This window comes from Monodon monoceros, unplaced genomic scaffold (assembly GCF_005190385.1).
Source record: "Monodon monoceros isolate NGI ecotype Baffin Bay Population unplaced genomic scaffold, NGI_Narwhal_1 Super_Scaffold_13, whole genome shotgun sequence".
Lineage (NCBI taxonomy): Eukaryota > Metazoa > Chordata > Mammalia > Artiodactyla > Monodontidae > Monodon > Monodon monoceros.
Window position 1 is genome coordinate 15,354,183 of NW_021703769.1, and position 22,004 is coordinate 15,376,186.

At 51.1% G+C, this 22,004-nt stretch overlaps 1 protein-coding gene across 2 annotated transcripts in view; it reads left to right on the forward strand.

Annotated features, from left to right (window-relative positions):
• The window catches only part of RIMS4 (regulating synaptic membrane exocytosis 4), a 63,153-nt gene extending 43,782 nt beyond the window's left edge, over window positions 1–19,371 (forward strand). For both annotated transcript variants that reach the window (XM_029221426.1, XM_029221427.1), the window contains exons 3-6: window positions 12,127–12,239; window positions 12,539–12,640; window positions 13,246–13,385; window positions 17,661–19,371. In XM_029221426.1, coding sequence (XP_029077259.1) covers window positions 12,127–12,239; window positions 12,539–12,640; window positions 13,246–13,385; window positions 17,661–17,879 — 574 coding nt within the window. In that variant the 3' untranslated portion in view covers window positions 17,880–19,371. The remainder of the gene's footprint in view (window positions 1–12,126; window positions 12,240–12,538; window positions 12,641–13,245; window positions 13,386–17,660) is intronic.
• Window positions 19,372–22,004: the final 2,633 nt, after the last annotated feature.

The window sequence follows — 22,004 nt, forward strand, 5'->3', positions numbered from 1 at the left end:
TATTATTATTAGCTGTTGTTATTGTTGTTTGTTGATTCAGCCACTGTAAGTTGAGTATTTTGCTCCTTGTGGCCAGTTGCATCCTAGTAGATAGAGTGACAAAGGTAGATAGAGTAGATAGAGTGAGCCACCCCCATTATAATAGTGTCTAGAATGTGCTTAGCACAGGATAAGCACGGGCTGTGATGATTATGGTTATTAAAAGGTTTGCAGTGGGTGCCTTGAGACAGTTGAGGAAGGATCAGGTGGTTTGGAGGGTGATTTGTCCAGGAGATGGGAGAGTCTTGCCCTCGCAAGAGGGGCTGAGTCTTGGTGGAGCCCAACCAGGTGCTACCCCCTTCCTCCAACACCTGGGTGAGGAAAGGAAATCGAAGGGACAGGTGGGGACATTGAGCTGTGGTCAGCCTCCTCTTTGTTCTGGAGGTATTTTGGGCACTGGCAGGACCCAGATGCCAGGCTCTGAAACAGGAGGGGGTGTGACTGTCCTCCCCCTGGGCTCCTGCCAGCCCAGCTGAGGCTTATAGGGAGCCGGCATGTTTGAGGAGCCCCTGCCAGTCTGCAGCCCCTGGTGCTGCCGGGTGTGTTTATTCCTGCAAGTGGGCACAGGGGTTTCCATTTAGCACCTACAGTGGATTTTCATTTAGTACCTACAGTGTGCCAGACAATTGGGCCGGGCATCTCAGAGACCCTGCCTTCCACTGACCACGCAACTAGCAGTGTGGTGAGAGATGCAAAGGGCAGGCACAGAGAACTTTGGAAATGCTGCATGCAGCCAGGTCTCAGGGCTGGGGAACAAGGGCTCCCTACAAGGGTTGGGCCATTCTGCCATTGACAGTGCTTGGGCTCCAGGCTACACGATACCAGTTACAGTGGCTTTAGCCCTTGCTATTCAAAGTGTGGTCCACGGCCCAGCAGCATCCCCCGGGAGCTTGTTAGAAATGCAGCATCTCTTGGGACTTCCCTGACAGTCCAGTGGTTAAGAATCCACCCTTCCACTGCAGGGGGCACAGGTTCGATCCCTGGTCGGGGAGCTAAGATCCTGCATGCCACGTGGCATGGCCAATAAAAAGAATAAAAAGAAATGCATCATCTCAGGTTTCTTTTTTTTTTCTTTTGCTATTTAGCAAGGTAGTATTTTTATTTATTTATTTTTAAACAAGTTTCAAAAGATTTTTTTTTTAATTGGGATATAGTTGTTTTACAGTGTTGTGTTAGTTTCTACTGTACAGCGAAGCGGAGTTCCCTGTGCTGTACAGCAGGTTCTTACTAGTTATCTATTTTATACACATTAGTATATATATATATATCAATCCCAATCTCCCAATTCGTCCCCCGCCCCACTTTCCCCTCTTGGTGTCCATATGTTTGTTCCCTACATCTGTGTCTCTGTTTCTGCCTTGAAAACCGGTTCCTCTGTACTATTTTTCTAGATTCCTCATATATGCCTTAATATACGATATTTATTTTTCTCTTTCTGACTTACTTCACTCTGTAGGACAGTCTCTAGGTCCATCCATGTCACTACAAATGACCCAATTTTGTTCCTTTTTATGGCTGAGTAATATTGCATTGTATACATGTACCACATCTTCTTTATCCATTCGTCTGTCGATGGGCATTTAGGTTGCTTCCATGACCTGGCTATTGTAAATAGTGCTGCAATGATAATTGGGGTGCCTGTGTCTTTTTGAATTATGGTTTTCTCAGGGTATATGCCCAGTAGTGGGATGGCTGGGTGGTATGGTAGTTCTATTTTTAGTTTTTTAAGGAACCTCCATACTGTTCTCCATAGTGGCTGTATCAATTTACATTCCCACCAACAGTGCAAGAGGGTTCCCTTTTCTCCACACCCTCTCCAGCATTTATGGTTTGTAGGTTTTCTGATGATGCCCATGCTAACCGGTGTGAGGTGATACCTCATTGAAGTTTTGATTTGCATTTCTCTAATAATTAGTGATGTTGAGCATCTTTTCGTGTGCCTCTTGGCCATTTGTGTGTCTTTTTTTGAGAAATGTCTATTTAGGTCTTCCACCCATTTTTTGATTGGGTTGTTTGTTTTTTTGATATTGAGCTGCATGAGCTGTTTATATATTTTGGAGATTAATCCTTTGTCCATTGATTCGTTTGCAAATGTTTTCTCCCATTCTGAGGGTTGTCTTTTTGTCTTGTTTATGGTTTCCTTTGCTGTGCAAAAGCTTTTAAGTTTCATTAGGTCCCATTTGTTTATTTTTGTTTTTATTTCCATTACTCTAGGAGGTGGGTCATAAAAGATCTTGCTGTGATTTATGTCGAAGAGTGTTTTTCCTATGTTTTCCTCTAAGAGTTTTATAGTGTCCAGTCTTACATTTAGGTCTCTAATCCATTTTGAGTTTATTTTTGTGTATGGTGTTAGGGAGTGTTCTAATTTCATTCTTTTACATGTAGCTGTCCAGTTTTCCCACCATCACTTATTGAAGAGACTGTCTTTTCTCCATTGTATATCTACGCCTCCTTTGTCCTAGATTAGTTGACCACAGGTGCGTGGGTTTACCTCTGGGCTTTCTATCCTGTTCCATTGATCTATATTTCTGTTTTTGTGCCAGTACCATGTAGCCTTGATTATTGTAGCTTTGTAGTATAGTCTGAGGTCAGGGAGCCTGATTCCTCCAACTCTGTTTTCTTTTTTTCCAAGATCGCTTTGGCTTCATCTCAGGCTTCTAACAAGATCCCCAGGTGGTTTGTGTGTTAAGGTTGAGAAGCTCTGGCTTAATGGTAGTAATGTTCTAGAGCTAACACTATACAGAGCACTTGCTACGTGTGGGCACTGCGCTAAGCGTTTTACACGTATTGACTCATTTAATTCTCCCAATAACCTGATAACCCTTGAATTGTTAATATCCTCATGTTACAGACGAGGAAATGAAAGCCAAAAGAGGTTAATTAATTTGCCCAAGGTCACACAGCCAGTAAGTGACTTCAATTTTGGCGACTCAAATCTAGCATTTGAAGTCTGCCCTTACCCATTCTACTCGACTCTTTCCCTCCTTTAATGGCTGCATCTGTCAAGATTTCTGGAGGTGGATGCTTCCAGGATGGTTTGGTGGCTCAACGAGTCTGTCTTTCCCCTCCGCAGGCCTCAGCATGGTGGACCGATCCTGGTTTATCCCCTGGCACTGGGGAAGGATTTTCTCTTCCAGTGCCCCTTTCTGCCTGATTGAAAATTTGGTTCTGTATGTTAAGGATGGAAGGGAACAGTTATGGGTTGGGCAACCATCCAAGCTCCCACTCCCACCCCCACCCCAAGCAGGCCCATCTCCCCTAGATAAAGGGCAAGGATTCAAGCCCCCTGAGAACGGACCATGAGAACAGTACCTCCCCAGACCCCTCATCAATCCTGAGATACTCCCTGGTGACCATCTGTTTCAGTTTGGGTTCCCCAGAACCAGACCCAAGACATGGATTTGAGTGCAAGCAGTTTACTTGGAAGGTGATTCTAGAAAACCTTGGTGGGGGGGCCCATGAGAGAGATAGGGTAGGGGAGGCATCCAGTAACATGTGTGTTGAGAAGCCAGCTGCCACTGTGGGCATCCGGAGCTTAATCCTGATGGGGACTCTAGGAGTCAGTGTGGAACAGGTGCCTGAGAGTCATTTCCTGGGAGGCCAGGGAGCTGGAGTATTTATACTCCCACTCTCATCGGTTACTGGTTGATGGATGTTCACGTTTAACTCTCCTGCCCTTCCTGTGGCAGCGAGGGCTCTGGAGACCAGAGAAATTTCTTAGGGGCCAGAGAAACATAGCCAGAGGAATGAGGGTGCCAACAGTTAGAAGTCACTGAGCACTGACATGGTGAGGGTCAGGGCATGTGGGGGACAGCAGCAGTGTCTGCTGTGCTTTCTGAGTGCACAGCGCCACCAGCTCCCAGCTGCCCGAACCAGACGACTCTCGCAGACACCTCCTGCTCTTTCGCACTCCGTATCCAGTCCATGATTGGGCTCTACTATTTCACTCCTGATCGTCTTTGACTCCATCCACTCCCCTCCCCTCCCCCAGCCATGAGGCCACTCATCACTCTTGCCTGGATACCTGCAAGTCTCCTTTTTGGTCTAAACTGCACAGTCTGTCACTCAGCACTTACTTCCTCTGGATTCTGCCAGCTTCCCCCAGTCCGCAGCTGTGTGCCCCCTGCTCCACCACTGAACCTCTTACACGTCCCTCCGTCTCACCTCCAGATCTTTGCATACATTGCTCCCTCTACCTGGCACTCCCTTTCCTACCCCTGCTCCCTCTTTGCCCTCTGACTCATTCTTCCTCCAGATCTCAGCTAAGAACATAAGCTATATCTCGTGTGCCAACTTCAGCTAATCGATAGTGGCTCCCTGGAGCGCTGTGTTGAGAAGGATTCTGAAGTGCGGTCCGGGCTTGGCAGGAGTGTTGAGGTTGATTGGCAATGTCTGTCCTGGGAGTGGGCAGGGGAAGTGGAACGGCACAGGTCTGCCATTCCTCTGGCTGCATCGGCAGCTTCCACAGCCTATTCTTCCCCCACCATAGCACCCAGCAGTCTGTCTTACTTCTCACATGTGTGTCTTGTCTGTCCTACTAGACACTGAGTGTGGTGCCTGCTCAGCACAGGGCCTGGCCCACAGGAGATGCCCCACAAATTTGGATGAGTAATAGGTGGAGACTACGTACAGAAGTACATACACACACTTGCCTCTCCTTCCCTCCCCTCCCCAGCCTCCTTCATCACAGACCCAGGGTCTCAGCACCCTCCCCATAAACCCGAAGCCGTCCAGGCTGGCTGCTGGCGCCCCTCCTCCTCCTTCCTCTGCCCCTTGTTGTCCTGTGGTGTCTGGGTCATCAGCATCCTGCTCCCCAGGTGTCTGGGTCACGGTGCCCACAGCTCTGGAGAGCAGAGTGTGAGCTGATGGCAGGGCCAGTGTACCCAGCCTCAGGGTGGCTTCCTGTCAAGGCTGTTTCAGTCATCACCGAAGGCCCAGGAGGATGGGTGGGTGGTCAGAACCCCCTTTCCCTTTCCCACCTCTGCTACTTAGCAGTCATCGTGCCTGAAGGACAAGCAGGACAGATGTGGGCATGGGCTAGGAGATGGGGATTTGTTTGCTTCTGTTTTATAAGCACCGGTATTTGCTGAGCACTTGACTGCGCCAGTTCTGTTCTAAGGCGTTCATCTCATTTAATACTTACAGCAGCACCAAGGGTGGCCTACCACTGTTCATTCCTACTTCACCAAAAAGGAAACCCAGGCTCTGAGTGGTGAAGAACGTGTCTGTACTACCAGTGAGTGGGGGGAATCAGGATTCAAATCCAGGCCTGCCTGACCCCAAAGCGTGGACTGCAGATCCCTGCGCTCTGCCCTGGGCAAGGCTAAGGTCCCCTCGGGATGCAGAGACAGTGTAGCAGAGAGGTAGAGTAGATGAACCCCGGAACCAGACTCCCAGGTTCAAATCCCAGGTCTGCCACTTAGCAGCAACATGATCTTGGTCGGGTTACTTAACTTTTCAGTGCCTTGGGTTTCCCCTTCTGGAAAGGGGGTATTAATTATAAGTACCTAGCTTGCACAGCATTGTTAAATGAGGTTTAAATGAGTTAATATGGATAACTTAGTACTATCAGTGCTTGGCTCATGGCAAGCTTTTTGATCAATAAAAAATAAATCAAATCCCTGGCTTCACGCCTAGGAGCTACGCTCTCGTGGCCCGGGGTGGGGGGAGGGGTAGGTTTGGGAATGTCTCGAATACTTGAGAAGCTGGAGTCAGGACTGTGTGATGCTGTGTATCCTGGCATACAGTCAGTGCTGCTGCAGTGCTCGTTTTGAAAACGCAAATTTGTTCCAACACGATTGAAGTATTCTGGAATAATTTGAGCACAATATAAACTTCGCCTTTGCTCAGGTGTGATTTCATCCACGAGAAACACGAGGTGAACTCGGGAAACTGCACCCATGTAGGAATGCACAAAACATACTCCTCGCTTCCTCCTGCCCCCCCTCCCCCCACACCTGGTGTTACAGCTTCCCACCCGTCCGTTTCAGACAGCCCTCCGTCACCACATTGCAGCAACTCACACTGCAGACCTGCTGACACTCATTTCCAAAAGCAAGCATCAGGCTGTCTTCACGATAAAGCACCATATTTATTTTAGTATCTGTGCGTTTCTTAACCATTTTACACGTATAAGACTGTGCTACCATTTTTATTATATCCCTGTCCTTTTTTTTTCTTTGATACACTTTTTGGGTGTTGTGCCCCTAACCGTGTTTTCCCCATAAGCTCTGTGTTTGACTGCAGGACTTTGCACTGCGCTGTGGTTTTTAGGAATGTATGTTTTGCGTTACAGCAGAACCGACTGTATTGCAGGCTCAGCGAGGCCGTGGGAGGGTGGATGGATGGACGGTGGACATGTAGGGGCAGGTGGTGAATGGATGGACAGAGAGCCTGTGAACCTTTCAGAACCACATAACCCATACTCACCACGAGGGCTGGGCCGGCTGGGCCGCCTTTTAATTTCTGATGAGTTGAGACAGGCGATCCATCTGGAAAAGAGAGTAGAAGTCAAAACCCCCGAATAACCCAATTATTTCTTTAACCATTGAGAACACGGGAAAACCAGAGGCCAAACTGAGCTCAAAGGTTAATAATAAAAGACAAATGGGTTTCAGCTCCACAAACAAAACTAACAGGATTTGAAAGGCAGGAAATCTCATTTCACCAGTAACACAAAATAAAAGGCCAGCAGAACAGAGGTTTTAATCCTGTTTCAGGTCTCTGCCTCCGCCTGGTGGCATGTGTCCCTTGGGAGGATCAGCTGCTGTAGCTGCCCTGCTCCCCCTCCCACCCGCCCAGAGGACCTGGCCTCTTTGTCTCAGGCATCCAGATGCTGCACTTCCTAATAGGTCTGGAATTGGAAGTGCTGTGAAAGCACCACAGAGGGCTTCCCTGGTGGCGCACTGGTTGAGAGTCCGCCTGCCGATGCAGGGGACACGGGTTCGTGCCCCGGTCCGGGGGGATCCCACATGCCACGGAGCGGCTGGGCCCGTGAGCCATGGCCGCTGAGCCTGCGCGTCCGGAGCCTGTGCTCCGCAACGGGAGGGTCCCGCATACGGCGAAAAAAAAAAGAAAACACCAGGCAGCAGGGATCCGCTAGCCACGGCATCTCAATCCTTGACTCATTCAGCAGACGCTGTGTGCTAGGCCCTTTGCTAAGCACCTTGCCTGCGTCATCCTGTTGACTCTCCCCAACAGCTCAGCCAGGTGACTATGATTTATTTCCATTTTATACATGCAGCTCAGAGAGATTACCAAGCTTACCTCAGGTTGCACAGCCCTGGAACCCAAGGTCTGTATTATGCCGAGTTCAGCCTCAACCAGTATATTTTCCCAGTTTGGGGACAGCCCAAGTGTTTGGCAGTAAACATCTATTGAGTTCCTACTGAATAAGGCACGGTCTAAGTAGCAGCAAGTTTGTGGCATTTACTAATTCAGCACACTCTTTCCTACCCCTTTGGGAATGGATCCTATAAGCAGAGATTTTCAGAACATTTAAAACTGGTACAGCACAGGCACCCAGCGGTGGGAGGGCTGCACTTCTGTCTCTAGGGTAGGTGTGGGCTCGTTTGCAGGTAAGATTCAAGTGCAGAGCCACCAGCCGCTGGCCAGAGGTCACACAGCAGGCACTTGACCAGCTCTGACTTTGTATCCTCTGCCTTCCGTCCTCCAGGGGAGTCCCCGAGGTGGAGCGGGGTCTCTGATGCAGTTGGTCCCCTGGCCAGCAGGGACCTACCTCCATTTTATTCTTCCTCCAGCCCCATTGGAGGATGGGGCAACCCGTTCAGGGTTTCTGGGGAGTCAGCCTGGTTCCTTGGCAGCCAGCGAGGCACCCTGGGATGGGAAATCAGGCCGCCACCCATATATTATAAACAATCACCGCTGGGCACCAGGCCTGCCAGTTCCCCATTGTCTGCTCAGAATCCCACCAGGAACTGAGGGGCAGACAGTGACGATGTTGGAGGAAACTTTCAGTTTCAGGCTGCAGAAGGCCTTGCTCTGCCTTGGGGGGCTGGGCCCCTTCAGTGCCTTATATCCCACGAGGTACCGCTATTTCTCGAGCTTTTAGAGCCCAGACCCTCCTAAGAGAATGGATTCTGGACCCTCAGGAGGCTGGGGTGGAAAAGAAACGGGTGTGGAGGAAAGGCCAGGTCACCAGCTGTGAGCGAGTCTAGGTCTTAGCTTTCGTGCTGTTAATTCAGGTTCTTTGGGTTTGCAAGCAGAGCGGGTATCCATTTCTGTCCCCAGGTAATTAAGTTATTTTCCCCATACTTTCTCTATAACACCGTTGCATGATTGTAGAGATAATAGATTCGGAAGCTTGACTGCCTGGGTTCCAGTACCATTCTGCCATATCTTAGTTTGGCCCTCTCTCAGGTGCAGTGGGAACATGTGCTCCTCTCCAGGGCGTGGAGGGACACACAGGGCCTCAGAGATGCTCCAGAGTCATTTGACAAGACACTAGACAACATTTCTGCAAAGCATCACGCCCTTTTCTCAGCTCCACCCAATAAGAAGCATGGGCACGAGTCCCCTCTGCTTTCAGAGTCCCCAAACCTCTGTGGAGTTTCCCATCATCCCTTAGCACTGCCAGCCCAGCCTGGGGACCCAGACCTTCCTCCGTTCTCTCCCCTCCCTGCCTGACTCCCTCTGCTCTCCCAGGCTGGGGATTTGGGGTTGGTTTGTTTACTCACGGGCAGGACGGCCGGGTTTTGCACCTCTCCTTCCAAGACTGATGCTTCTTAGATTTGAAACTCAAAAGCTAAGAATCTGACTGTCTTGTTCTCTGCATCCTACAGGGTCATCCCTTCTCTGAGGCAGTAGACCTAGGATACCGTGGCTCCTGCCTGAATGGGGAAAGGGTGGCAGCAGGTAGTAGGAAATGGTGAAAATGGAAAAGTACTCAGGCTAAAATCTCAAATTATTATCCTTCCATTGACTGCCAGTAACTTAAGTCAAAACAGAATTTGTTGGAATGATTGTGGGACATCTCACGTGCTTGAGGAGAGAACTGGGTGGACAGGACTGGGTGGCTAGTAGTTTGGGGCTCTTTTCGAGGACAGGCCATTCACATGGCTCAGGTCTCATGACTGTTGGTCTCCGGGCTTCTCTTTTATTTCCCAGAGAGAGTCTTTGCTTGACTGAGCTTGGGTCAGCTGTCTGACCCTGGGTCCATCAGCTCTGGCCAGGGGACAGGGTCACTGCATCCATTAGTCACACCAGTTGCTGTAACTAGCCTCTTCAATCAATGACTTATGGCTTAATGACAATGACTTAATACAGACATTTGTATTTTGCTCATGCAGACTTATGACTTATGACTTATGGCTTAATGACAATGACTTAATACAGACATTTGTATTTTGCTCATGCAGACTTCAGTGCAGGTGTTTCTGGTCATTGCACCCAGCCAGGCTCCTTTATTCTTGTCTTTTTTTTTTTTTTTTAAATCTAATACGTGTTTATAATTCCTCTGCTGTCAGATATTTAGATTGTTTCCATTTTTACTATTATAAGTCATCCGTGGCTAAATACAGTCCTTTTCTCCTCAATGTCCAAAAGCTTAAAACAGTTGATTTCCCTCTTTTCTTCCTGGATCTCTGTCCTTTCCTGTCTTCTGTGACATTGTATACATCTGCAACATAGACCTTCTCCAAGGTCCTGAACTAGACTCTCTTGCCCCTGCCTTGTCTCAGTCACCCTCCTGGGCGAGAGACAAGTACTTACTCTCTCCTGCTCTTCACTAGGCTCCTTTACTCTTGTGGTTTCACCATCCTGAGGACCTCAGGACCCTCTGCTGGTGACTCTGGTCAGGATAGAGGGAAGATAGTATGTGGGAGGTGGCCTTCCTTCCTCTCCCCTTGTTGCTGGACCCTGTGTATCCTTTGGCCCCCAGTTCAAATTCTCCTCTCCTGGTCCATTCTGGGCCACTGCAGCCAGCAGTGCTTTCCTGTCTTCTGATGACCCCTGGGCTCCCACAACCTGAGGTGGGCGGGTAGAGGACCGGTTGTGCCTCATAAGAAGACAGTAGTCTTTTTTAGTTGTTTCTCTGGGGGGCAATATGTTTGTTTGCTCAGCAGAGTGGTAAGTTGTTTGTGCACGGAGTCTTCTCTTGTTTCTTCCCCCAGCTTGCTTGGAATTTTATACATAAAGGCCAAATAGTCTTGGGTGACATGAGTTGGGCAGTGGCCTCGTATGGTAGCAGGCACTGCCATCATATAGCCCTCGGACAGGTGTCTTTCTCACTCCTGGCCTCAGTCTTCCAATCGATGAAAGAGGGAGTCTGCTGGCTTGGAGGACACCTTCCAGTAACTGTTTGCAGAGCCAGCAGGTATATCCTTTGCCAACTGTGAGGTTTTGTGAATTAGCAAGGAGGTGTAAAGGCGGGCAGCTGTGGTTCAGGCACCAAGGAGCATGTCTAGGGTGTGAAGAGCTGGGTACAGGCAGAGGAGACCATGAGTGAATTGTTCTCTCTGAAGAACTGGGGCAAAGGTAGACTAGCAGAGTGGTTTGGAAGCAGAAGGTGGCACCCTCGGAGTGGAACCAGAGACCCCAGAGGCCGAGAGCTCAGCAGGTTCCCTGAGAAGGGAGCTGGGGGCAGGGTGGCAGCTGCTCTCAGGCTGGGGAACAAAGTGTACAGTGCCCTTGAGGCCCAAGGCAGGCTCCCCTTCCTGTTCAAAAAGCCCCTGGCTGCTGCTGTGAAACCCAGCTCACAGTACGTGCTTATTAAAAGTTAGCTGTTACTCTTGGAACATGCCCAGGTGGAAAGTCACCTGCGGTTGGCCTTAGAAGTGTTGTATCCAAGTGTTGAGTCTGCCCTGTGAGTTCTGGCTTTAGGTTGGCCTGAACCTGCTTCCTCATCTGAATAATGCTGATAAAATCAAAACAAAACAAAACAAAACCAACCTCCTTTGTTTGTGGCAAGGTTCCTATGAGAATGCTTTGCTCCTAAAGGTAATAGGGGCACATCAGGCATGGTACTTAGTGCCTGATCTCATTAAATACAACAGACCTAGGAGATGGGAAAGAAAAAACTAAAATTGGTTTCAGCAAAATAATATAATAATAATTGTTGTTGTTGTTGACTTATGTAACAACAACAACAACAACAAAATATCTCCTGCTTCAGGCAGAGTTTGATCCAGGAGGTCACGCAGTGCCACCTGTGTGATGTCTTCCTTCATGGGCTCCAGACGGCAGCAAGAGAGCTGCCAGAGGCTCCAGTTTCCCGTCTCGGGTTCAAATCTGATGGGAAGAGAGAGCTTCTCACTTCCTACAGTTCGAAGAAATCTTCCTGGACAGATTCTTGTGAGCTGCATTGGGCCACACGCCCAACCCTGAGCCAGTCACTGGCTAAGGAAGGAACGGCTTGATTGGCTAGGCTGAGCCTACGCCCGCCTCTGGAACCAGGTCTGCTCTGCTCCATGCGAATCAATGCCTTGGGGGAAGGGGCTCCCCAAAGGAGATTTGAGGTCTAGTTCCCAAAGGAAGGCGAGTGGACATTGGGCAGCTCTATGGCAAGAGCAAGTGCGAACCTTGGAGGCTGAGCCACTGGCGCCGTGCATCTCAAACTGTCCAGTGCAAACAAGTCTTCTGGGGCTTGTGTTAAAAGCCAGTCGCTGATTCAGCAGCAGGGGAGTGGAGTGGGCCTCAATTCCCTAATTAGCTCCCGGGTGACGCTGCTGGTGTCTGGACCACACCTTGAGTATCGCAGCTCTCACCCATAGAGCCAGGCATTGACAAACATCATCTCCCGTGAGTCCTACAGCCACCCCGAGAGGCGGGTGTCACCATACCCATTTCATGGAGGGGGGAACCTGAGGCTCGGCGAGGAGAGGTAGGACAGGGAAAGGTACAGGACACAGAAGCTAAGCCCTGGAATTTTGGAGTCAGAGCTGAGATTTCAGGGCTGTTAAAGTAGAAAGGAGGCAGAGATAGGACAGCGGTCTGCCTGAGGCTGGGTGATGGATGTGGACAGAATCACTGTGGAATGAGGGCCATTCTGGAGCTGATTGCCTGAGTCATCAGAGTCCTCAGTCGGCCCCTGGGAACGTCTGCTTTTGTCTCATTCTTTCTTCTTTGCAGCCTTAACTATGGGGGAGTTTGCCTGGCATCGGACGCCCAGTTCAGTGACTTCCTGGGCAGCATGGGGCCAGCACAGTTTGTGGGCCGCCAGACCCTGGCCACCACGCCGATGGGTGAGTGTCCCAAGACCTGTTCCAAATGTTGGGGTGGGGGGAGTCCCCACCAGAAGCCCCGTGTCCCTCCCTCCTTCCCCTCTGCCTTGCCTCCATCTGCTGAGCACCCAGCCTGGAGCCCAGTTCATACCTGCCAGGCGCTCCGCAGAGCCCGGGCGCTTGGTGTGGGAGTTGTTCTGGTCTTGTTTGGGGCTGGGAGCAGGGGGAAGGGATCTCATCCCTCAGCGGAGAGGAGGAGCTGAGTCCTTGATGGAGCTCCCAAGCCACTTCCCAGTCTCAGCTCTTGGGGCCTGTTGCAGGGGATGTGGAGATCGGCTTGCAGGAGCGGAACGGTCAGCTTGAAGTGGACATCATCCAGGCTCGGGGACTGACGGCCAAGCCCGGCTCCAAGACACTGCCAGGTGTGGAGGCTGCCCTCCCGTCTGCAGGGTGGGGGGTGGAGGTTGGGGGGATGTCCTGAGGGCCGTCTGGGTCTAGAAGAGAGAAAATTGGGTCCAGCTCTGAGGGATCCCTCAGTCCCAAAGCGAGTGACTCTTGTGTAACTGGTGATTTAGGATTTTTTCTGGACACCCAATTGAAATTGTCCATTGACCTTGTCAGCCTCCCCGACTGGACTGAGCTCCTGGGGGCCAGGGACTGTCTTTCCTGTTTATGGTTCTACCCTAGCGCCTGGTAGGGCTCATGGAATACCGTGGGTGCTCAGCAAACATCTGAGTGAATGGATCAACCATGAATATATAAGCCCGGGAAGGGTGGGCAAGCCAGGGACTGAGAGAGGGAAAGGGTGAGCAAAGGAAAGGGGAGGCAGGCAGGACCACCCAAGGGGGCCGAGTAGGCCCCAGCTAACCCTGGCTGCACCCCACCACCTACCCCCACCTGCCCCTGTTGCCTCTTCTGCAGACCCCCTGGGGGGACTCTGATCCCCAGCAGCGGGTCCCTCTGCTGCGCCCTTCGCCCACCATGTGGGGCTCAGGCTAGAACTCATCCTGCTGGCCTCTGTCCCCAGCGGCCTACATCAAAGCCTACCTGCTAGAGAACGGCGTCTGCATTGCCAAGAAGAAGACCAAAGTCGCTCGCAAGTCGCTGGACCCGCTGTATAACCAGGTGCTGCTGTTTCCAGAGAGTCCCCAGGGCAAAGTCCTGCAGGTGAGGGGCTCGGGGGTGGGTCGGGGTGCAGTATCAGAGGGAGAAGGAGGCCCTTCTTGGGGGTGGGGGGCTCCCTGTAGGGCCTCATCTGGAGGAAGTAGAGCACTGTGGTTAATCTGAGCGCCACAACTTGGTGTGCGACTTTGAACAAGTTCCTTTCTGAACCTCAGCTTCTTCATCTGTAAAATGCGGATACTAATAGTACCCACTGATAATGTTACTGTGAGAGTGGAATGTGTGCTTTGTGCAAGAAGAGTATTTGCAAGTTTGGCTCTACAAGCGGCTGCCGTTAACATCATCACCATCACCACCACCACCACCACCACCACCACCAGCCTCTGGAGGCCAGGGGCTTGGCATGGAGCACAGTGGCAATAGACTGAGAGCCTTTGGAGGATCCAGAGAGGTCTTCGGCTCCGTGGCTTTTAGGAGGATCCGGGAGCTAGAAATAGCTGCCCATCATGGGGCCGGCAAGGCCCGGGTTGGATGCCTGCAGGAGCCATACGCCTGCTCTCTCAGGGCTGCTGTTTGGACGCCTCTAGCTTATACCTCAATTTCTTGCTCCTAACCTGGGCAGGCAGAGCAAACAAGGGTAGGGCCAAGGTTACAAGTCGCCAAGACAGTGGGACTTTTGCCAAACTGGGAAGCCCAGGTCCTGTCTAGGGCATAGTCTTTCAACCTGTGGGTTGAGACCCATCAGTGAGTTGTGAAATCAATTTAGTGGGTCTCAACAAGTATTTTTTTTTTTTAATGGAATGGAATAGGAAATAGGAAAGAAATAGGAAATAGGACTAGGAAAGGTAAGTCTTAGTAAGATAAGTCTTATTTGGTGGAGCACTTGCTTCAATTATGAATCCCATGTGTTTACTGGGTGATGATATAAATGTCTGTCTTGCTGTATATACTGGTCAAAAAAGTTTGGAAAAACCCTTCTGGTCTAAAGACATTCAGAGAAAATTTAAAACAACCAGAAGACCATCTGGGGCCCACATCTGGTCCACTGGACAAAGGTTTGTGCATTTTGGCCTGAGCATCTTTGGAGAAGCTCCAGAGCACATCCCTATCTGGGTTGTGGAGGGAGTGGGGAAACAGAAATCTGACATGGGGTCCTTGCTACTGAGCCTCCTGACTAATGTCAGAGCAGGACAGGCCCACTGCAATTGAGGAATGCCAGTTGTATTAGTCTGCTAAGGCTGCCATAACAAAGTACCATAGACTGGGGGGCTTAAACAACAGAAATGTATTTCTTACAGCTCTGGAGGCCAGAAGTCCAAGGCCAAGGTGTCACAGGCTATGTTTCCTGAGGCCTCCTTGGGCTGCAGACGGCCACCTTCTTGCTGTGTGCTCACATGGCCTTTTTTCTACATGCAGACATTCCTGGTGTCTAGCTGTGTGTTCTAATCTCCTGTTCTTATAACAACACCAGTTAAAACCACAACCACCCTAACGGCCTCATTTTAATGTAATCACCTTCTTAAAGGACCAGTCTCCAAGTACAGTCACATTATGGGGTTAGGGCTTCAACATGAATTTGAGCGAACACAGTTCAGCCCATAACACCAGTGAAAACAGACCCATCCACACACCAGACATGAGCTTCTGATCAGCTGCCTAAGGGGTGCTGAAGACTTATTAGTTGAATGACCTCGGACAAATGATTTAACCTCCCCGAGCCCCAGTTTAAACCGCTGTGAAATTGGAATCCTTTTTTGTAGGGTTGTTGGGAAGGTTGAATCTAAGGCTGGTTTAGCCTTAGAACGGTTCCTGACATGCGGTAACCAATAGCAGTGGCCCATGTTGTTTGCATATTATCCTGCATGCTTGAAGAACGTCTTACAGCTTACAGCGAGCTTTCACATCCATTATCTCCTGTGATCCTCGCTTGCCAGGTAAGCTGAGTGCGGGTGATTCCATTTACAAACAAGAACTCTGAGACTCTATGAGGTTAAACAAACGACTTTGCCCCAAACCACCCAGCCGGCACTGGGATTAGAACCTGCGCGTGTCTGACCCTAAAGCATGCGCATTAAGACAACAGGCTCTATGTGTGATAAGCCAGCCCACCTTTGGAGAGGGGCAGAGTTAGAACCTGAGGTGCCGGAGAGCAAATGAGGGTCCTGTAGCCACAGACCATCCATCTGGCCACTCTAAGAGAGGAGGTTGACCAAGAAATGAGGAAGGCACTGCAGAAAAGAGTCTGTTGGAAAAAAGGAAGGAGGGTACCATGTACACTATACACGTAGCAGCCACTTTTTTTAAAATTGAAGTAGAGTTGACTTATAATATTGTGTCAATTTCAAGTGTATAGCAAAGTGATTCAGTTATTTTTTTCAGGTTATATTCTACTATAGGTTATTATATTGAGTATTCTTGTTGCTTATCTATTTTATATATAGTAGTTTGTTAATCCCATACTCCTAATTTATCCCTCCCTCCCTCCCTCTCCCCTTTAGTAACCATAAATTTGTTTTCTATGTCTGTGAGTCTATTTCTGTTTTGTAGATAAGTTCATTTGTGTCATATTTTAGATTCCCCATATAAGTGATATCATATAGTATTTGTCTTTGATTCACTTCACTAAGTATAATATTCTCTAGGTCCATCCATGTTGCTACAAATGGCAATATTTCATGCTTTTTTATGGCTGAGTAACATTCCATTGTGTGTGTGTGTGTGTGTGTGTGTGTGTGTGTGTGTGTACACCACATCTTCTTAAGCCAATTGTCTGCTGATGGGCACTTGGGTTGTTTCCACATCTTGACCATCGTAAATAAAGCTTCTATGAACATTGGGGGTGCATGTGTCTTTTCAAATTAGAGTTTTCATCTTTTCTGGATACATACACCCAAGAGTGGGATTGCTAGATCATATGGTAGCTCTATTTTTAGTTTTTTAAGGAACCTCCGTACTGTTCTCCATAGTGGCTGCAACAATTTACATTCCCACCAACAGTGTAGAAGGGTTCCCTTTTCTCCACACCCTCTCCAGCATTTATTATTATTATTATTTTATATATATATTATTTATTTTATTTATTTTTGGCTGAATTGGGTCTTCGTTGCTGCACGCAGGCTTCTCTCTGGTTGCGGCGAGTGGAGGCTGCTCTTCGTTGCGGTGCACGGGCTCCTCATTGCGGTGGCTTCTCTTGTTGCAGAGCACGGGCTCTAGGCACGCGGGCTTCAGTAGTTGTGGCTCACAGGCTCTAGAGCGCAGGCTCAGTAGTTGTGGCGCACGGGCTTAGTTGCTCCGCGGCATGTGGGATCTTCCCGGACCACGGCTCGAACCCATGTCCCCTGCATTGGCAGGCGGATTCTTAACCATTGTGCCACCAGGGAAGCCCGCATTTATTATTTGTAGACTTTTTGATGATAGCCATTCTGACCAGTGTAAGGTAATAGCTCTGACCAGTGTAGGTAATTGTAGTTTTGAATTTTTCTAATAATTAGGGATGAGCATCTTTTCATGTGCCTATTGGCCATCTGTATGTCTTCTTTAGAAAAAAAATAGTGTATTTGGGTCTTCTGCCCATTTTTTGATTGGGTTGTTTTTTTCAATATTGAGTTGTATGAGCTGTTTATGTATTTTGGATATTAACTCCTTGTCGGTCACGTCATTTGCAAGTATCTTCTAGATTTCTGTAGATTGCCTTTTTGTTCTTTTGATGGTTTCCTTTGCTGTACAAAAGCTTTTAAGTTTGATTAGGTCCCATTTGTTTACTTTTGCTTTTATTTCTCTTGCCTTGAGAGACTGATCTAAGAAAATATCGCTACGATTTATGTCAGAGAATGTTTTACCTAAGTTCTTTTCTAGGGGTTTTGTGGTGTCATGTCTTACACTTAGGTCTTTAAACCATTTTGAGTTTATTTTTGTTTGTGGTGTGAGAGAGCGTTCTAATTTCATTGATTTACATGCAGCTGTCCTACTAGCCACTTTTTAAAACTTTGTTTCTGAGGATCTGGAAGCAGAGGGCCTTTTGGGGGGTGGGGTGGCAGGTAGGACACTCATAATGTAGGGCCAGCCCTCAAGGCTTGGGCTCAGAGATGGGGCGGGTGGAGGATGGAAAGAAATGGCAAGACCAGAGGCCGGACGCCAGTCATCCAGGGACCAATAATGGTGGCACTGGAGCCAGGAGAATATGGTGGGACTCGAGCCATTTTAGGCGGTAGAATTCCCTGGACTCAGAGACGAATGGGGCGTGGGGTGACCCCAGGTTCTGCTTCTGGGCCCGTGAGTAGCACTGACAGGATTTGAACCACTGTGTCTCTTGCCCCGCAGGTGATCGTGTGGGGGAACTACGGGCGGATGGAGCGGAAGCAGTTCATGGGTGTGGCCCGCGTACTGCTGGAGGAGCTGGACTTGACCACCCTGGCCGTGGGCTGGTACAAGCTCTTCCCCACCTCCTCCATGGTGGACCCAGCTACGGGCCCCCTGCTCCGGCAGGCATCCCAGCTGTCCCTTGAGAGCACCGTGGGGCCCTGCGGCGAGCGATCTTAGTGCCAGGGAGGGGGAGGGGCTCCCCAAGATGGTCTGGAGACCGCCCAGCCCCGACCTGGGACCCCAGGCCCAGGGGCACATTGAACAGAGGAGGATGGGGTTCTCCCCCCACAGCGGGGAAGCAGAACGGGGAGACCTGCCCCCTCAGGGCCCCTCCTCACCCCTTCTTTTCCTCCTATCCCCTGAGACCTTCCCTCTCCCAATGGGATTGGCTGCACTTTTGACTTGGCTGGTTCTTGACCTGGTGGATGTGGCTGCAATCCGGAGAAAGGAAAGACCGAGGTGGCAGAGCAAACCATCCTCCTGCCCCAGACACTGTCCGACCGCCCCCCTTTTTGCCTCCTTGGAAGCTCGCTGCCCGGAGCCAAGTCCAGAACCCAGCGGCCATCTCCATGGTGCCAATTACCAGCAAGTGTCTTTCCTGCGGCACCGGGTTCAGGCAGCTACTCCTGCCCCAGAGCCTATGGGGCAGCTTTGCAAGGATCCGGAGCCAGCTCCGGGGGGCCCCAAGCCCCTGACTTGAAGAGGAGCTCAGGCCTCCCTCCACCTGCCCGTGGAAGGAGCTTTGCCGCAGCCTGTTCGAGTCCATCTGTCTGTCCCCTGCCTGCCCCTCTTATGGTGGCTCTAGGACTTGGGGTCCTTCAGGGACCAGAGGATAGGAGGGGTGCCCTGGGCCTGGCACAGACCCCCAGGGTACCTGCCTCTGTGGGATTGCAACAACCTAGTTTGCAAACCGTTAGTGGACTGGACAGAACTCTTGTCGCCTGTGTTTTAGCAGAGGAGCTGTGGGACCCCGATTTTTGAGAACCCCAGCTCCAGAGAGCTCACCGTCTCTGAATTTTGGGGATGTGGGATTGGAGAGGGAGTCTGAGGAAAGCTGGGCTTGGGACTGGTGGTGCCCAGGCGAGGGTTTCCCAAGTAGGAGAATCCCTCCTTGCTGGATGAGGTCAAAGGTTATCTTGTCTGGCCCTCTGCCTCCAGGCTAAGGGTCTGGGGAGGCAACAGAGCTCCCCAATTTTAGTCTTTTTAAACAAACCATCCCGTACTAAGGGCAGAACCCACTGCCCCGGCCTCAGTGACCTTGGCTCAAGGAGAGAAAGAGAGTGAGGAGAGGCATGAGTGTGAGAATTGGGAGATTCCTTCTCGAGCAGGCCTGGGGCCCTCCCCAGGGCCTTCACAAGCCCTTTTGCATGCTGGGGAGGACGCAGGCTGGCCCCCCTCTCTAGAAGCACATTTCTGCCACCTTCGCCCAGCCGCCCACTCCCCATACCCCCCTCATTACCCAGTCCTGCTGTGTAGGGCATAGTCCTGGTTAGCCAGGTAGGGTTAGTGTGCCAGGCCCTGTGCCTGCTCTTAGCTCACATAGAGTCCTTACAGAGTCCCCACACGGGGCGAGAGGAGATGGAGTGCATTCCAGGAGACGGCCTTTCCCCCCTCGATGGCCTGGCCTGGGCCTCGATCTGGAGTCTGGTTCACACAGGAGGCCGCCCCCCGCCCCCGCTGCCCCCCTTCCTCCTCCCCTCTTCTCCCTCCCCCTCCCCTCCCCTCCCCCTTCTCCCCCTCCCCTCTCCCTTCTCCCCCTCCTTCCTCCCCCTCCCCATGTAGGGTTGTAGCCAGAGCTGCCCATGATACTCAGATGTTCTGATTTATTACCCTTGGTACTGATTTTATTTAGGAAGCACTCCTGAGTCTGTGAGCCTTGGCAGAGGGGGCCTGGGCTCCATCAGAGGAGGTCATTTCCCACTGGGGATGCCCGGCTGTGTTGAGACCCACCTTCCTCCCAGTCCCCCTCTAGGCTGTTGACCAGGTGATTCCTTCCACCTGGAGCCTCCCCTCCCCTCAGCCTGTTTGAGCCCTGGGCACCCTTTAAAATTCTGGAGGAGGTATAGCGCCCCCATGCTCTGGGAAGGGGAGATGGAGGTCCCCTTTGATCCAGGAGGCCTTCAGACCTTCCTGGGATTGTGGTGGCTGGAATCCCAAGGCTGGGGCAGGAGGCAGCCGGCTCTGGAGGCCCAGAATCAGCGCCTCCCCCGTGTGTTTTTTTTAAACCAGTGTGATTTTTCTGCCGTTCGTTTATTACTCACCATTCGTAATATTTTCAGCCAGGAGAGCGCCTTCTCTCTCCAGCTGTCACTGCTCTGGTAGTTCAGGGGTAGCTTTTCAAAGACAGGGCGGAGCCTGGCTGTTTCAACCAGAGGGGAGGGGGTGTGGTCTGTGCGCCCCAGCGTGATCCTGCCCTCGGGTGTCTGCACAGCCTTTATAAAGAGAGAGAGCATGCTCCAAAGCAATAACATCCAGAGGGTGGTCACCGAGGGCCCCCCTCAATGACTTTCTTGTTTGTTCTGTGAATTCTCAGCTCACCTCCTGGAGGGGTGGGCTGGGGTGAGGGCTGGAGCCCTCTTTCTTTGTATCATCGTTGTGAGCACATGGCCACCTTCCAAGGGGCCCCGACCTTTTGGCGTGGGAACCACCGTCTGTCCTCACCAAGGGATGGGGGTTTGGGGAGGGGTGACTATCCTTATCATTAGCTTTGGGGAACCTTCAAGCCCGCTCCTGTCTGATCCTTTGCCAGCTCAAACTCCCCCATTTGGAGAAGAGCAGAGAGGGTGGAGTTGGGGGGATTAGGGGTCGGGGGGCTGGGGTCTCCAGGGGACAATTCTTTTTTCAATCCTTGGGCCAAAGGTCACATGCGGGGGTATGGTGGGAAGGAGTCATCTCCACTTTCCTTCTCCAGAATCTGCCTGTCGCACTAAAGCGAAAGGGGCTTTGGGACCATTGGTGAAATCATTTCCATTTTACAAAGAGATCACAGGCCTCTGGGGTCACCTGTGAGTTTATGGCACCCCCAGCCGGGGCCTCCTCTTCCCACCAGAGGCTGAGCTGGAGCCACCATTTCCCACAATATTTCCTCCGCTCTTCTTTCTGTGTCCTTCTCCCAGGGGCCTTGGAAAGATGGGCAGTGCCAACTGTAGCCCATCTGAGAGGGGAGAAAACTGAGGCTCAGAATCAGTAAGTGACTTGCCCAAGATGAGACCCCTCAGCAAGTGAGCCAAAACCAGGGCTCCACTGTCCCTCCTTTGTGGGACAGAAGACCGTCGCTCCAGGGCACATCTGCCATGATAAATATTTGTGACCTTTAAGCCCTGGGCCACCCAGCCCTGCTTGGTTCCATCTTGGTGGGCCAATAACTTTTCTGGCCCCGGGTTTGGAGGAAAGGGTTGCCATAGAGACCTCGCTCTCCTGGGGTTCTGGCCTGACTAACTGAGGCTGTGCAGGATTTGGTCCAGGCCTTGATGTCTAAGTGGGGACTCCCGCCAAGGGGCCACAACCCTTCCGAGACCAACCTGAGGGAGGCAAGACACTGGTTCCTCCCTGGGGCTGTGCGGGAGTGAGCTGGCTGTGGTACACCTCGTCTTAGGGAAGTCCTCACCAGACCTTCAGATATAATAACAGCTGATCTTCCTGTAGTGCTTTTCAAACTTTTTTTGTTTTCACAGTGCTTTTACCTTGCGTGTAACCTCACAAGAGCCCCTGGGCAGTCGGTGGGCACCTGTGTTTCAGCCCCATTTTACAGACGAGGAAGCTGAGGCCCTGGGAGGGGGAGGCACCTGCTAAGGTCCCACTGTGAGCTGGTGGCTGAGCCTGGATGAGAACTCGGTTCTCCAACAGTTCAGAGCTCTTTCTTCAACGTGGGGTGAAGCAGAGAGCTGAGGTCATGCACTTTACAAGCTGATCTGCCATCCGGCTCCTTATATCAGGAGCTCACGGGCACACCTCAGCATTCAGAGGCACCTCTGAGCCCTGCTGCCCTTGGAGCACGGCTGTTGCGTCCGGCAAGGCCACCTGCATTTATTTATTGAGCAGCAGCCCTGTGCCAGGCCCAGGGGACTGGGGTGCCCCACCTCCATCCCCCGTTGCCCTGTAATGACTCCTTTGGGCTCGGGGAGGCTCTGTGTCTGCATAGCAGCATCTCTTGAGTGGACGGGAAACGTTCATGTCCATGAGCTCATCTGACTCACAAACCCTGACGGGGAGGCACTGACTGTGACCGTTTGACGCATAGCTTCTGTGAGGGCAAAGTGGAGACTTGAACACGGGGCCTCAGGCATCACCTCTGGAGCCCTT